The sequence below is a fragment of the Humulus lupulus genome, chromosome 1 (assembly GCF_963169125.1).
Source record: "Humulus lupulus chromosome 1, drHumLupu1.1, whole genome shotgun sequence".
NCBI lineage: Eukaryota > Viridiplantae > Streptophyta > Magnoliopsida > Rosales > Cannabaceae > Humulus > Humulus lupulus.
In genome coordinates, this window is record NC_084793.1 from 57,544,607 (window position 1) to 57,556,977 (window position 12,371).

Below are 12,371 nucleotides of genomic sequence, written 5' to 3' on the forward strand. Positions count from 1 at the left end.
AACTATTTAACAGGAAAGTTATATGGCGGCAACAGGGTCAACTTTCCGTCAAACCATATAAACACCTCTCTCTCTCAAATTCAATTTAGCCATCCCCATGAAGTAACCCTATGATAAACCTAATATAATAATGCAAATAAAATGACCAGAATATTAGGTCCCACCAATATATTGATTTATATATATTTTTTTACTAACTAACCAAATCGTCCAAATCAGTCCTCCTCCATCTCTCAACTCTCATTTCTCTACCTTCGTTTGTTAACCATTTTATTTTAAAAAATAATAAATAGGAAATCAATACAAGAGATTTTCTCAAAAAGTACATAAAATAAATAAGCCGTTTTTTTATTAAAAATAATTTAAAAAATAAACATACACCGACGTGTACAGAAAAATACAATACTCTCTCTCTCTCTCTCTCTCTCTCTCTCTCTCTCTCACACTACCCTCTGGTACTGTTCACTTTCTCTCTCTTGTTTCCCTCTCTTGTTTCTCTCTCCTATAGTTTCTGCTTCTACTGCTACTACAATACAAGCCGACGACAAAGCTCCGCGCTGGCAAAGATTCCCTCTTCACCCTCCCACACACTCTCTCTCTCTTTCTTTCTCTTTTTCTCTTTATCTTCTTTTGTTCTAACCCTAAAATTTTTCCCGAGAAGCAAACGCTGCCCCACTACCTCCATCGCTATCTCAATCATGGCCGTGGTTTACTTGATCTACCCATCATAACTCACCGTCCTCTCTCTTTTCAACCGCTTCATAATAATAATAATAATAATAAATAATATTTATTCTTGTTAGCTTAAAGAAAAATAAACTAAAATGGGCTGCGCCAGCTCCAAGGTCGACGATCTCCCGGCGGTGGCGCTCTGCCGAGAGCGTTGTGCCTACCTTGACGAAGCTATTCAACAGCGCTTTGCCTTCGCTGAGTCTCACGTGGCTTACATTCTCTCTCTTAAAGGTATTGGTAACTCATTGCAAACTTTTGTTCAGCAGGAATTGGCTAATTCTTCTGGGTCTCCTCCTTCTCCCAAGCTTAATCTCCCTCCTCATCGAAAAGGCGATCCTGATGTTAGTAGTACTATCAAAGCTTCGAAATCGCCCCACCATCACGACAATTCCGATGCTCATCTACAATTCCATTCCGATTCCGACTCTGATGATTCTGGTTCGCTTCACCATTCGGATCATTCATCGCCCTTGCACAGTCCCGGGGGTCATTATGATTATATGGAAACGGATCAAGGAGGATTGGGCTCGTATGGAGGAGGGTTTTTGAATATGAATTATATGAAGAATAAAGCTACGCCTTCTGTGGTCTACGAGCAGAGACCCGGCAGTCCCGAGACCGTACATCACATGGGTGACGCTTCTTCTTCTTATTACCCTTATCCTATGAGCAATAATCAGACTCAATATCCGTATTATGGGTATGCCAATTCTGGTAGTGGGATGGGTGGGTATTATGGTAGTTCTTCGCCTGCTCCTTATGGGGCTATGTCGGCTGGAGCTCCCCAGGCTGTTGCGTCTTCGTCTAAGCCACCGCCTCCTCCGCCTTCACCACCAAGGGCTTCGCCTTGGGATTTCTTGAACCCGTTTCAGGGTGAGGACAAGTACTATTGGCAGCACACCCCGAGCCGAGACTCAAGGGAGGTGAGGGAAGAGGAGGGAATTCCTGACTTGGAAGATGAGGATTATCAGCACGAGGTTGTGAAGGAAGTTCACGGTGATCAGAGGTATGCTGCAGCTGATGGTGGTAAGCATGCCAAGGCGGCCGCCGCGGCAGTTGATGACAAGGTTAATGAACCAGAGGTCTCACATTATCAGACTAGGCCGCGCGATTCGATGGAGAATGAAGGGATGGAATATGAGGTTCACGTCGTGGAAAAGAAAGTTGTTGATGAAGAGGAGAGGTCGAAGGACCGCGGCGGCGGGGCTGCATTCAAGGGTCGAGGTGGTTACCGGGATGTTTTTGAAGCGGTCAGGGAAATTGAGACCCAGTTTCAACGAGCGTCAGAGTCTGGGAATGAAATTGCTCAGATGCTCGAGGTGGGAAAGCTTCCGTATAACCGTAAACATGGTATGTAAATTCATTTTTATTATTATAGTTATATATATTTTTTTAAATACAATTCAGTCTATTCCGGTTTTGCTAGCTTGATCTTGGGATGAAGTCCGTGCCTTTCTACTTTTGGGGCTTAATTATGTAACATTACAATGGTTCATGGGGTCCTATGACTACGGCAAACCAAGGCACTCTGCATTTTTCGAAAAACAAAATAGAAGTATTAACTTTGGGGAATTGGAATTGCATTTAGCTGCTGTTTAACTTTCAACTATATTTTCAAGCAGCTTCCAAGATGTTACATGTGGTTACTCCATCTCTGTCGGTAGTGTCCTCACAGCCGTCTACATCTGCGCCCTCTTCCTCTTCCTCTGCGGCTGCTCCTGCCCAGTTGGACTTTGAAGAAGAGTTGCGGACAACGTCAAAAAATCTTTCTTCTACGTTACACAAACTGTATCTTTGGGAGAAGAAACTCTATAATGAAGTTAAGGTATGCTGTTTCTTGTTCAGAGTAAAACTATATTGACGTTATTTTATCATTTGCCATTGAACCCTAGTATCTTACTTATATACAATTAGACTACGCTCATTTTGTTCTCGGACAAGAACTTTTGTCATCGTGCTTTCATTCATATCATTCTTTAAGGCCTCGTTCTAGATTGAATGTGATATCATTGGATCTGATTAATAAATTTTTAGGGAAAAAAAATAAAGAAGAATGATAGGAGTAATGATAGGAGTTATCATTTGCAGCCAGAAAATAATACATTTTGAGGGGGAAAAAAGATAGATACAGAATTGTATTTTTTTTTTGTCTAATTATATATACGTAGGAATTTTTCAGAAAAAAAAATTATATATACAGAGGAAGAGATTTATTTGGGTAGAATAGCATTATCCAAATTTCTCATGTTAGGTGGGTCAATTAAGGTGCTTGGATTTTTCTTTTCAATTGGTTCTCTAATTACATGACTAAAACACATTATTCAGACTATTCAATGCAGTCAGTTTATAACGTTACTTATTTCCAAACATGACCTTAATTAATAATTTATGAGTGTCTTGTGGTGATAACAGAGGGAACTTTTCAAAAGTCTGACTAGTGTTTATGATACTAGGAAAGGTTCTTGGTTTATGTTTGTGAGTTTTCATCAAGTCATAAACTAGCTGTCAAATGGGTTGTCCATGATCCTAGGTTCTGACTTAAGCAATTTCTATGTGACATGTTGGATCAGGTCTTTAAACTACTTTCCTCTTTCTAGGTTATTATCTGGGTTGTAAGCTTTTGATGCATTTGCATGTCACGTACTTTTATTGTTGATGTGGAGCTAAATGGTACATGTGAATATATGTGCAGGCTGAGGAAAAGATGCGGGTAATCCATGACAGGAAGTGCCGTAAGCTGAAGCGATTAGATGAAAAGGGTGCCGAGGCACACAAAGTTGAGGCAACTAGAACTTTTATAAAGGGTCTCTCCACAAAGATTAGAATTGCAATTCAAGTTGTTGATAAGATTTCTGTGACAATTAACAAGATCAGAGATGAAGAATTATGGCCACAATTAAACAAATTAATACAAGGGTATGTGAAATTACTAGTTCTCTAATTGATCTTTGCGGGGTCTTAGTCTGTTTGTGGTAAATGTTTTTTCAAACTATGACATAACATTTGCTCCTAATCTGATGCATCTAGATAATGTTTCTCTAGAAATTTCAGATTGGATTTTGTGGTTATAAGAGTTCTTTTGCACATACATTTATAGTTACTCTTACTGCAGGAATGTAATATGTATTTCTTGTGAGCGTTTGAAATTCTATAGGTTCTGTTGGAGATATCTGACTTTGGGCAGATTGAAATCTTTTTATTGAGAGCCTTTTGTAATGTGTGGTTGCCCTCAATCCTCAGCATAAAGTAGAACACTTCTTTGTAGCTTTTAGGAACTTTTTAGAGTATGAAATAGCATTGATGACAAATTAAAATGAGCAGAACGGAATTTTTTTTCCCTCTTAACTCTTATCTGCCTTATCTTTAACTGTGATTGTCCATTATATGGGACTTCCATTACTAATTATCATAAAATTTGTAATGTATTGGCATAACTCTTAGAATATGAAGATCCCAATCTTGATGAAAGAAACTGTAAACGTACTTTTGGGAGGTTTATCAAACTGCTATCAAGAAACTCCTAGAATATCATGGTTTGATCATTTTCTCGTTCTGGGCTAGAGACAATAGCATTTTTTTTTTGTCAAAACATTTTCCTTCCGAAAGATGTCTTGTCCTCTTCATAATGCCTATATGTTAAATTGACACTTAGCTTTCTGAAATCAATCCTCTAATTTTTCTCATACATCCTGATTATTGCTACGTCAGAATTTTGTGAATTGTAGAAGATGCAAAATTATTGCTTTTTTGGAATGTCCTGCTAGATTTAGTGCTTATGCTTTTGATTCTTATGGGTAGTTGATTTGGCATGTCTTCAGGTTAACCAGGATGTGGAAATGTATGCTTGAATGTCACAGCATACAATGTGAAGCCATTAGAGAAGCTAGAGCTCTGGGTTCTATTGGATCTGGTAAAAAGCTTGGTGATGCTCATCTTGAAGCAACTTTGCAGTTTGGGCGTGAGCTTATTAACTGGACTTTCAGATTCTCTACTTGGATAAGTGCCCAGAAGGGTTATGTGAGGGCCCTAAATAATTGGCTCGTCAAATGTCTTTTGTACGAGCCTGAAGAAACACCTGATGGAATAGTTCCTTTCTCACCTGGTAGGATGGGTGCGCCTCCTGTTTTTGTAATCTGTCATCAATGGTCACAAGCTATGGATAACATATCTGAAAAGGAAGTGGTTGATTCTATGCGTGTATTTGCCTCAAGTGTGCTTCAGATTTGGGAACAAGATAAGCATGAACTGCGTCAACGGATGATGGCAAACAAGGATCTAGAGAGAAAAGTTAGGAACATGGATAAAGAGGATCAGAGGATGCAGAAGGAGATTCAGGCATTTGACAAGAAAATGGTGATGGTCACAGGGGAAAATAACAATCTATCTGTAAGTGGACACATTGTATATCAAAGTGACACTAGTAATGCTAGTCTTCAGGCTAGCCTGCAACGTATCTTTGAGGCCATGGAAAAGTTCACTGCTAACTCAATGAAAGCTTATGAGGAGCTTCTGCAGCGCAGTGAAGAAGAAACCCATTCAAGAGAGCAAGAGTCATAGGGCCGTGTTGTGAAATGTGATGTGTTCTGAGATGGAGTTTTGCATCGATTTAAGTTATTGGAAACTCAACTTTGACAGATTAAATTGAGTTGAATGGGTTCATCCCTTGTCAGGAGTCTTGTACTCTGTTTAAGTGTTTGACTGCAATTGCTGGTTCATGTTGGCTATGAGAACCAAGATAATAAGTCGAAGCCCGAATGATATGTATACATGACTCAGCATCAGTCTGGAGTCATCTGGTAGATATATCATATTTGGAAGCACCGTCATTCAGTTTAATATAAAAACTGCAACTTTGTACTGCCAGGGTGAAAAGGAAGAGGCAGACTAAAAGTCCAAGCTATTTGGAATACTGCTGTTGAATTTGCTATGAAAGTGCATTCCGGAATCAGGTGCTGATTTTGGTTCGAGTTGCTCGAGCAATAAGGCAAACACGAGATTGTTTCCTGAACTTTCCCAAGGGGTGAAAGTGAAATAAATGCCATCTTCTAAAATCAGGGCTCTGAAGTCCTGAAATTAATCTTAATGCAATTTGACAGTGTTATGGGCATTGTACTGAAAGAATCCAGGAGTTGCCTTCCGAATGAAGAGGCATGAACAAGTGGGGCAACTGCATGATTTCAGTATGCGAAAATCCTTTCAATTTTGCCTGATGATGACATTCAGTGTAGGTATATTTGATGGCTGCCTTGAGTGTGATGCAAGTCCCTTAATGCCCCATTAATTATAAAATCTTGTACCATATATAGATCCCTTTTCCTAGCTTAGCTTATTTTATTTAATATTAAATTAAATTATTGTACAGAAGACTTTGTTTTTTGGACATTTTAGCCGAGTGAGAACACTTTTAATAATAAAGCGGGGTTTGAAATTAACCAAGTATATCGCTTGCTTTTTTTGTTTTGTTAAAGATGATAGTGTCGTTATCCATGTTAAACTTTCTCGTCAATGATTGAAGGTTGAACCTGGAAAGTTTCTTTTGAATTAGAGCTCTTAGGATGTATTCAAATAAATTTGTGATTCTATTCAACAAACGACATCATACAAATATGTGGCTCAATGCACAAGAAAACCGGGCATATATCTCATGATATGTTTACCAAAAATCACAATTTCTTCGCTGTATTATGATGTTTACTTAAAATTCGGGAAATTAAAAGTCAATTATAAAAGATTACCAAATTTTATTAAATTTGCTTGCAAGATAAAGAATATATATTTTTTTGATAAACCAAAGAAAAAATCACATTTTTTTTAATAATGTATTGAGGTACCTCAGTGCACTGACTTTTATGATTCTTTTTTTTATAATTTTCAAAAAGAGAAGAATGATCAAGCCAAAAATTAGTGCGAGTAGAACAGCACTTTCCAATTTCAGAATTTTAACGAAAATCATAACCCCAAATGATTCTCATTCCCGATTAGTAAACATCCCATTGCCATAAATCTAATATTGCCATTGCGATTATCAACTGAATCACACTTGATTGGGTTAAATAATTGTTGAGGTCAGTTCACACTGATCTCTGTATGGCTAATGTATTTACTAGTAGTTGAATACATAATCATATGGTTCTGTATTTCTAGTTTTATGCTTATTTTATTTATTCTTATTTTTATTAATGATGTAGAATAAATAAAAACTATAAAATTGATCTTTTTGCAATATTTTATTGAGCATGGTTGGCATCATTAGGATGGTGCCAACCATGAATGAGTGACTGTGAACATATAAAAGTGGCACATCATGATTTATATCCACATAGCAACCCTCGTTAATTTGGTATAAGAATATATGCTTTCCAATCAGATTTACACTATAAATTACTCCTTGCTGATTACCAAATCAGACAACCCAACAAGTTCGGCTATCAAATAATGCTAATTCATTTAAAATAGAAAAAAAATTAAAAAAAATGAAACCTCACAGACACAGTACACAAGTACATATAAATCATTGTCTTTTTTCTTACAGCAATTAAAACTATTCTGCCCAAGAGATAGTATGTGTAGTTCCATCAATTCAACACAAATGAATGAACACAGCTGCCAGATTCTATGTTTGTCCCAACACCACCTTAATGATAATATTAATAATGAATAAACAAACCAATAAAAATAAAAAAAGGTGAGAAAAATATAATAATTAAAAAAAAAGAAACAAAAAGGCAAAGATGTGTTCCATATTTTGCTCAATTGGGTTCTTCAAAATTGGACCACTAAACAGTTTAGGACTCAAGTCTTTAAGAAAAATTAAATTTATTATTTTGCATGCAAATTTAGTCCCCGGTTTTTTCACTTATTAAACCTTTCGATCAAGTGGTTTTTCTATATAATATATAGAAATAAGTGATAACGATTAAGTCATTTAACTTCAATCACCACCACCAATCCAGAATTTTTAACAAGAGAATTAGACAACGTCAAGATACAAAAAAAAATAATAATAACAAAAAAAAAGACAAAGGAAGGAGAAATGATCTGATCATACAATCCTAAAACAAAACCCCTTTCACATTTCAAAGATGCCGCCTTGGAAAATAAATTAAGGTTTGTTAGGAGAGAAGAAGTAAAAAAGTTTTAACGAGAAAAACTGTAGACAGTGAGGGAGTTATGTGTAGTGTAATCCTAAATTTATTACCGCAACAACGAACTTTAACATGGAACAAGAAGAGAATAGAATACTACTGGATCTGGGGGAAGAGATTTTAAGTTTATCTTTCTCTCTCTACTTTCCATTTTTTTTAACTCACTGACTCACTCACCCACCCACTCAACTCATTCATGGTTTCTCTGAGTTGGCTTGGCTAGCGGCACTAATAAGCAGCTCCAAACAGTGAAGCAAGCAACCAGACACCAGTGATGGGTTGTTGTCAATCATTATTCTTCAGCCAATCTCAGCCAGAGAAGAGCCCGACCCAACATCTACAACAGCAGCACCCTCCTCCCTCAGTTGGGCCCGAGCCCCTAACTGGGGTCGCCCCGCCTTTTACTGAGTTCTCCTTCTCCGACCTCAAAGCCGCTACCAACAACTTCAGCTCCGAATTCATCGTCTCCGAGAGCGGCGAGAAAGCCCCCAACGTTGTCTACAAGGGTCGCCTTCAGAACAGGTCATGGATCGCTGTAAAGAAGTTTACGAAGATCGCTTGGCCTGATCCCAAGCAGTTTGCGGTACCCTTTTGCGTGAAGTTTGCTGTCTTTTTGGGATTGGGACTTGGGTGTGGTGGTAGTTGTTGTAGCTGAGCTATTTGATTTGGTGATTTGTTTGCGTTTTTGATGTGGGTTTTTGGAATCTTTTCTGGGTTTTGATTCTTAGGAGGAAGCTAGTAGCGTTGGGAACCTTCGGCATCGGAGACTAGCTAACTTGATTGGGTATTGCTGTGATGGTGATGAAAGGCTTCTTGTTGCTGAATACATGCCTAATGATACTCTTGCTAAGCATCTTTTTCACTGTAAGTCTCTTTATTTTTTCATTTTCATTTTTTGGTTTGATTTAATTCGAACTACGACTGAAATTTAATTAGGTTTTCTATCAATAACTCCTATAAAGCTAAAAGCTTACACATTTGTTTCATGTTTCTTTCACTCTCTCTTTATCGTGCTTTGCATTGAGGGTAATGATTTGATGGTGTTTTCAATTGTTTTAATGTGAATGTGGTAATGGTGTCTCCTTAGTTCTACAAAATTGTGTTCTCTTAATAATTTGTTGCTTTGTTCATAACTTTTTTGTGTGTCCCGCGTATTCCTACATGGTACGTTTTTGTGCGTGTGTCCCCTATCTGTACTTATGATGTTTTCGTTTCACATTTGTGAAGAAGCCATCGGATGTTGTTTATCTCAAATTCTTTACGGGGCTCTGTTTGTTCTTGACAGGGGAAAATCAAACAATTGAGTGGGCCATGCGTTTAAGAGTGGCCCTTTATATTGCTGAAGCCTTGGATTATTGTAATTCTGGGGGTCATCCGTTATACCATGATTTGAATGCATATAGGGTTCTCTTTGATGAGGTGTTGTTTCTAGAGTTGAATTATTATTCCAAAGTTTATTTTGCATCTATTATCATCTGATTTCGTTATTTAATGTTTAACTAAATTTGCAGGATGGTGATCCACGCCTTTCATGTTTCGGCTTGATGAAAAATAGTAGAGATGGCAAAAGTTACAGCACTAATCTTGCCTATACACCTCCTGAGTATTTGAAAAATGGTAATAACTCTAGTCTGATTAACACATTTTGATTTTGTTACTTTTTTTTGTTGGCTTCTTGTTTCCACATCTAGAACATCTTCTAATATATTTTCACTTATATAAGGGAAGGGATTAATCTGACCTACTAAAGTGCCTAGTATGTAAACCACATGCAAGATACAATCTCCTAGTCACGCACTCATAATATGTCAGACTGTTCGTGGACAAACTAATTGATCTACTGGATGCTTGTTTACTGTTTTGAATTATCTCTAGCCTGATCTTTGAAATGTTGTGATTGTACTGCTATCTAACTCAAATATGTGTGCGAGACAGTGTTTCACTATTTTCATTGTATTTCATGATTGTAATTACAATTTCTATATCTTAGTTGTTGCCATAAATGTTAATTTGGTGTTCTAGGAAGGGTCACTCCGGAAAGTAATATCTACAGTTTTGGCACTGTCATTTTGGATCTTCTAAGTGGCAAGCATATTCCTCCAAGTCATGTAAGTGGTTTTTCCGGTTATATGTGGTATTCATATTTGTATTAGCTGTCTTTGTTAATTTGTAATGCCATAGCACTTGCGGAGAGAGTAGAGTTAAAGTTGTTAATTAATGTGTCATTTGAAGGGTTCTACTTATTAATCTATTTAATTTTACTAATATACTGATTTTCCACACTTGTTTATTTTGCTCTTCTATTAATTTAATTATGTTCATGTTTTTAGGCTCTTGATATGATAAGAGAGAAGAATATCAATCTTTTGACTGATTCACATTTGGAAGGCAAGTTTTCCACAGAGGAGGCGACAGTGGTTGTTAATCTTGCCTCAAAGTGTTTGCAATATGAACCCAGGGACCGACCAAATACAAAGGACCTCGTTGCAACACTTGCTCCATTGCATTCTAAAACTGATGTAAGAGATTTTTTTCTTATTCCAATATTAGAAATGCCAATTATTAGTTTAAGTCTAGAGTTATGTTCTGTTTTCAGTCATTGTCTATGTATACCTCATATCTGGAATAAGTTCATTCTGTTTTCTTCTCGTGAGTGCAGGAAGTTTATCACAGAATGTTCTAGTACTAAAGTTCATAATTAAGCACCATCGGTTTTTTTGTACTAGTTATCATCTTATCATAATTAGAATATAGTCATTCTATATTCACTAAGTGAGTATGCGAAGTATTGATAGGATGTTCTAGTATTAGTGCATGAAGTATGGTCAATCTTTCTGTAGGAGTTACCATAATCCTTTTTTCTAGAAAAAAAAAGATCGTGATTTTTCAATCAACTGTTTACATTTACATTTGGTGGAAACATGAATTTTCCAAGTCTTTTTATAGTCAACACTGAAAATTGTGTGCTCTCCTCCGTTATGGTGAGTGGTGGCCCCTGAAATTATGTTTCTTGACGTACACCGTGCTTCTTATCATGAAAGGTTCATTGTTTCCCCTTCTCGTTCAAATATAATATTCTTGGGGTTGCAGGTTCCGTCTTATGTAATGCTTGGAATTCCAAAGCATGATGAAGCTCCATCAACGCCACAACGGCCACTTTCACCGATGGGCGAGGCCTGTTCCCGACTGGACCTGACAGCAATTCATCAAATCTTAATTACAACACACTACAGGGATGATGAAGGGACAAATGAGGTAAGCAGTAAAAGATGTCTGGCATCTGCTGTGGTGCAATCAGTATTGGAATATTCATGTCAATTTCTTTTGTATTTAGTTATCGTTCCAAGAGTGGACTCAGCAGATGAGAGACATGCTGGAGGCAAGGAAGCGGGGGGACTTTGCCTTCCGGGACAAAGATTTCAAAACTGCCATTGACTGTTATTCCCAGGTACCTTAATAAAGAAGTTTATTATGCTTGTGTTGGAAAGAGCCAGCCTTGAACTAGTAGAAATTGGGTCATGATGTGGTCTTTGTGGTGTTATTGCAGTTCATAAATGTAGGAACAATGGTGTCTCCTACTGTTTTTGCTAGACGGAGTCTGTGCTATCTGCTATGCGATCAGCCGGACCCTGCTCTTCGAGATGCAATGCAAGCCCAATGTGTTTTTCCGGATTGGCCAACAGCTTTCTACATGCAGTCAGTAGCTCTGGCCAAGTTGGACATGCACAAGGATGCGGCTGACATGTTGAATGAAGCAACCACGTTAGAAGAAAAGAAGCAACGAGGAACCAGGGGATCCTGAGAATGACTAGCAAACCTGTTCGCTCAACACTAGCACAATGTTGTTGACTTGAGGCTGACCTAAATTTGTATAAAGTCTGAGCTGCAAAGTATAATTGATTGTTTTCTCAATTGAAATGTTTATATATCTTATTTATAGAAAAGTATCTTGTTTATCACCATCATCTTTTGACTTTTTGTTTACTTCTCCTTCTAGTCTTCACCATAAAGTTTGCCATTTTCATACATACCTTTTCTTCTATATTATTGTTTTGCATTGGAGCAATATAGCTCTTATTATTGGACTTGAGTAAGTAAATGTACATTTTATATAATATACGAAATGACTCAAGTTTAGCAATATAATTATGTATAGTTTTTTTTCCAAATTTGTGGAATTTTTTGATGTTGTTTACATAAATATATATATATATATATATACTAGGTATAAGAAACGTCCGTTTTAAAGTTGAAAATATTATTTATAATTTTAATAAAAATTTATTTATTTTTTTAATATATATAATAGAATGAATTATAGTTTTATAGTATATATAAATATTTATATCAATAATTTATAGGCATAGATATATATATATTTACGTAACTACATGACATAAATATATACATAAAATGCAACAATATTTAAAAAGAAATTAATAATAAAAATAAAATAAGAATAGAAAAAGTCACAGTGTGGACAGTTGTATATAA

The 12,371-nt window shown here is 36.7% G+C and overlaps 2 protein-coding genes across 2 annotated transcripts; both read left to right on the plus strand.

The window, feature by feature from the left end:
- The first annotated feature begins 457 nt into the window (after positions 1 to 457).
- Positions 458 to 6,171, plus strand: LOC133792905 (protein ALTERED PHOSPHATE STARVATION RESPONSE 1). Its single transcript, XM_062230760.1, has 4 exons — positions 458 to 2,082; positions 2,355 to 2,557; positions 3,425 to 3,648; positions 4,551 to 6,171. Exons 1-4 carry the CDS (start codon positions 825 to 827, stop codon positions 5,287 to 5,289), a joined length of 2,424 nt encoding a protein of 807 aa, XP_062086744.1. The 5' UTR covers positions 458 to 824; the 3' UTR covers positions 5,290 to 6,171.
- A 1,628-nt stretch (positions 6,172 to 7,799) lies between these two features.
- LOC133792921 (serine/threonine-protein kinase BSK1-like) lies at positions 7,800 to 11,905 on the plus strand. Its single transcript, XM_062230761.1, has 9 exons — positions 7,800 to 8,460; positions 8,606 to 8,741; positions 9,163 to 9,296; positions 9,389 to 9,494; positions 9,900 to 9,985; positions 10,208 to 10,396; positions 10,968 to 11,132; positions 11,212 to 11,325; positions 11,425 to 11,905. Exons 1-9 carry the CDS (start codon positions 8,152 to 8,154, stop codon positions 11,677 to 11,679), a joined length of 1,494 nt encoding a protein of 497 aa, XP_062086745.1. The 5' UTR covers positions 7,800 to 8,151; the 3' UTR covers positions 11,680 to 11,905.
- The last annotated feature ends 466 nt before the right edge of the window (positions 11,906 to 12,371 follow it).